Source organism: Rhinopithecus bieti, unplaced genomic scaffold, assembly GCF_001698545.2.
Source record: "Rhinopithecus bieti isolate Rb0 unplaced genomic scaffold, ASM169854v2 scaffold_36315, whole genome shotgun sequence".
In the NCBI taxonomy this organism is placed as follows: Eukaryota; Metazoa; Chordata; class Mammalia; order Primates; family Cercopithecidae; genus Rhinopithecus; species Rhinopithecus bieti.
The window spans coordinates 1059262-1062965 of NW_016815814.1; the positions used below are offsets into that span (position 1 = coordinate 1059262).

Genomic DNA, 3704 nt, shown 5'->3' on the forward strand with positions numbered 1-3704 from the left:
GTTTTTTTTTTTTTTTTTTGAGACAGAGTCTCGCTCTGTCACCCAGGCTGGAGTGCAGTGGTGTGATCTCGGCTCACTGCAACCTGGGGCTCCCGGGTTTGAGTGATTTTCCTGCCTCAGCCTCCTGAGTAGCTGGGATTACAGGCATGTGCCACCACACCCGGCACATTTTTCTATTTTTAGTAGAGACGGGGTTTCACCATATTGGTTAGGCTGGTCTTGAACTCCTGACCTCATGATCCTCCCGCCTCGGCCTCCCAAAGTGCTGGGATTACAGGCGTGAGCCACCACACCTGGCCACATTTATTTTTTTAAAATGCTGAACTCTCTTTTTATGTGTTTTTAAATTCACTTTTTTGTTCCTGTTTTTGAGACGAAGTCTTGCTCTGTCACCCAGGCTGGAGTACAATGGCACGATCTCACCTCACTGCAACCTCTACCTCCCAGGTTCAAGCAATTCTCCCACCTCAGACTCTGGAATAGCTGGGACTACAGGCGCGCTCCACCACTCTCGGCTCATTTTTTGTGTTTTTAGTGGAGACGAGGTTTTACCATGTTGGGCCGGCTGATCTTGAACTCCTGACCCCAAATGATCTGCCCGCCTCGGCCTCTATTTTTTAACATACAGTAATATTTACTCTTTTTCATGTAGTTTCACGAGTTTTGTCAGATGTGAAGTTGCATAACTACCAACACAATCAAGATACAGAACAATTTCATCACTCAATAAGTTCCCTCAACTTTCCCTCTGTCATCAACCCTTGTCTCATTCCCAGCCCCTGGCAAACACTAATATGTTGTTTTTCTATAATGTTACTTTTTCTTGGATGTCATCTTACACTTATTTTTCAAAGTTTGGCATCTTTGCTGTTAAATATGAATGGGAAAAGTTAGTTTGTTGTCATCACTAAAACATAAAACAATCACAGATGGTGGAAAACTTTGTGCTTTTTTTGACTTATTATTTTTAATAGATATAAAATTATATATTTGGTGTATATTTCAGTACATGTGTACAATGTATAATGATCAACTCAGGATAATTAGCACATTTGAATGTACATTTCTAATAATTATTATCAAGTCTGTCTTTATATGTGCATTTTAAGAGGATAGGTAAAATAGCAGTTTTTATAAGTATGCTTGTAATATTCTCTGGCTATTGTGTCCATAGTTCTGTTATGTCCTGGCCTTAGAGAAAGGTGCATTTTTGTCTCTAGGACGTTTATGTAGTCTTCAACTAATAGATATATTAGGCCAGTTTATAAAACTTTAGTATTCCAGTCTTGATGAAAAAAATTAATGTCTTGACAAATTAAGTAGAGATGTCATAAATCTGAAATACAAGAATTAAAAGGATATTAGCTTTGCAAAAAGACCTTACTTTATCCTGACTTAAAGGAAGTATAAGAAAACCCAAGTTAAAGAAAGGAGAGTTTCTTGGTTTATAAATTTTGTCCCTAACTGTCCCACATATGATATACCATGATTAGAGAGTGATATGCATCTGTTTTGTTTTAAAATCAGAATTAGTGTAGACTGCAACTTGATTTGTTATGCTGACATGCTGCTAAAATCTAGTGAGGTTTTGTTAGGACATAATAAAATTAACTTGCCACTAGCCTTCATTTTCCTTTTCTTTCTTTCTTTTTTTTTTTTGAGAGAGTTTTAACTCTGTTGCTCAGGCTGGAATGCAATGGCGTGTGATCTTGTCTCACTGCAGCCTCCGATTCCTGGGTTCAAGTGATTCTCCTGCCTCAGCCTCCCAAGTACCTGGGATTATAGGTGCCTGCCACCACATCTGGCTAATTTTTGTATTTTTAGTAGAGACGGAGTTTCACTATGTTGGCCAGGCTGGTCTTGAACTCCTGACCTCAAGTGATCCTTCTGCCTCGGCCTTCCAAAGTGCTAGGATTACAGGCATGAGCCACTGTGTCCATTTTATTTTTCATTGCACAATTTTGATATTTTAAATGTAATTTTGTGATAATTATAGGTACACAAACTTATGTGTTAAGATCATCAGGTTTTGTATAAAGTTAAAATTAATTTATACACACTTTTGATTAAAAAAAACCAGTTAATATTAAGGAATTACTTGCCTTTTACCTGGAAAAGAAATATTATATGAAAAAAACATATAATGTAGCACTTTTACCTGCCACGCACTCTTTGATAGTTGCTACTTCACTGTATACTTTTTGTCTGTTCTTACTGGCTTATTGCATGGAAATGAGATGATCTACTTGGCTTTTTAAATTTGCTGAAATTGTTTTGTGTTGCTATGATTTTTTTCTTGATTTTGTAGAAAATTATGCATATTTCTACATTGTACGTGATTTTCTACATGTTTGCCAATTCATGTTAACTATATGCTTTAGGCAAAGACAAGAAAGGAAGCTGCAATCTCTCTCGTGTGGACAGCACAACCTGCCTTTTCCCAGTGGAAGAAAAAGCAGTGGAGTATTACTTTGCTTCTGATGCAAGGTGAGCTTAGTTGATTCAAAGACATTTTTAGTAAAACTTCTCATTCTACAGAAAACCAAGAAGTCATTATATATCAGTCTAATTGTGCTCTATGAGAGAACTTTTTTAATTAAAGAAATATGGGTGACCATTTTGGAGACGGGGCTATAAGGACACTTTTTCTGTCATTTCAAAGAGTGTAGGTCAGTTTACCAAGAACACATATATTCCTTGAGACTTTTTCCAGTGTATTTATTTTAGAACTCTTACATTTTTTTCCTTCTTATTTCAGGAGCCTTATCTAGGTTTTGAAGGGAGGAGATTCTAGATTGAAGAGTAAAATGGCTTAGTTAGTATCCCAATTGTTATAGCATAGTTGCTAAACTATTGTAGTTTTAGTGTAATGTAGATACTCATATTTTACATTTGGAATTAATTTGCAGCATAATCACTTTTATAAAGGGATAGTAGTAGACTAAGACATTCTGAGAGAAAATGCGGGGGGATGTTTAAATGCATTTATAAATGAAATAGTAATGAAGATAAAATAAAATCACCCAAATTGCAAACAAGTCATTCACTATACCTGAAAATAACAGAATATAATAAAAATGAGAAAATAATGCCATTTAGGACATCAGGGAATGTATTATCTCAGTGGGAAAACAAGCTTTACTCTTTAATATTTTGACAGATGTGTAAGGTGTGTAGTCAGGGCTAAGATGTGTAAGATTACACAGTTGACAGTTATGGCTTAAATACACTGGAATTATAGAAACATATCAGCCTTTTCTTATTCATGTATACATTCATATTGAACACTCTGAGTGAAGCCATATGCTAGCCTCAGGAGATAATGGTGAGTAAAAATAAAAATATTACTTGTCCTTAGGAGCTCTTCCTTAGTGAGGAGGCAAGTTTTAAACAATGATCACACAAGTGTAGAATTCCAACTGTGACAAGAGCTGCAGAATGCTAGTAACAGGGTGATTTACCCTTGGTGGGTAAATTTCTTTAAGGAAATGACGTTTGAACCGAGATAGGAGTTAATTAGGTTAAGAGGTAGAAGGAGGAACATTCATTTTTTGCAAATGGCTCAGCCTGTGAGAGTTTAGGATGGCTATGAGTGTGGCTGGAAATAGAGTGAGAGGAAGCTTGGTGGAAGATGAAGCTGGAGAAGGAGGTATAGGGGTTACGGTAAGGCACTTTGTTGTCTTTTTTTTTTTTTTTTTTTTTTT

General features: G+C 36.3%; 1 protein-coding gene across 1 annotated transcript in view; it reads left to right on the forward strand.

The window, feature by feature from the left end:
* Positions 1–3704, forward strand: part of GFPT1 (glutamine--fructose-6-phosphate transaminase 1) — a 60056-nt gene that overhangs the window by 30846 nt on the left and 25506 nt on the right. The window contains exon 8 of the mRNA XM_017853758.1: positions 2372–2487. Coding sequence (XP_017709247.1) covers positions 2372–2487 — 116 coding nt within the window. The remainder of the gene's footprint in view (positions 1–2371; positions 2488–3704) is intronic.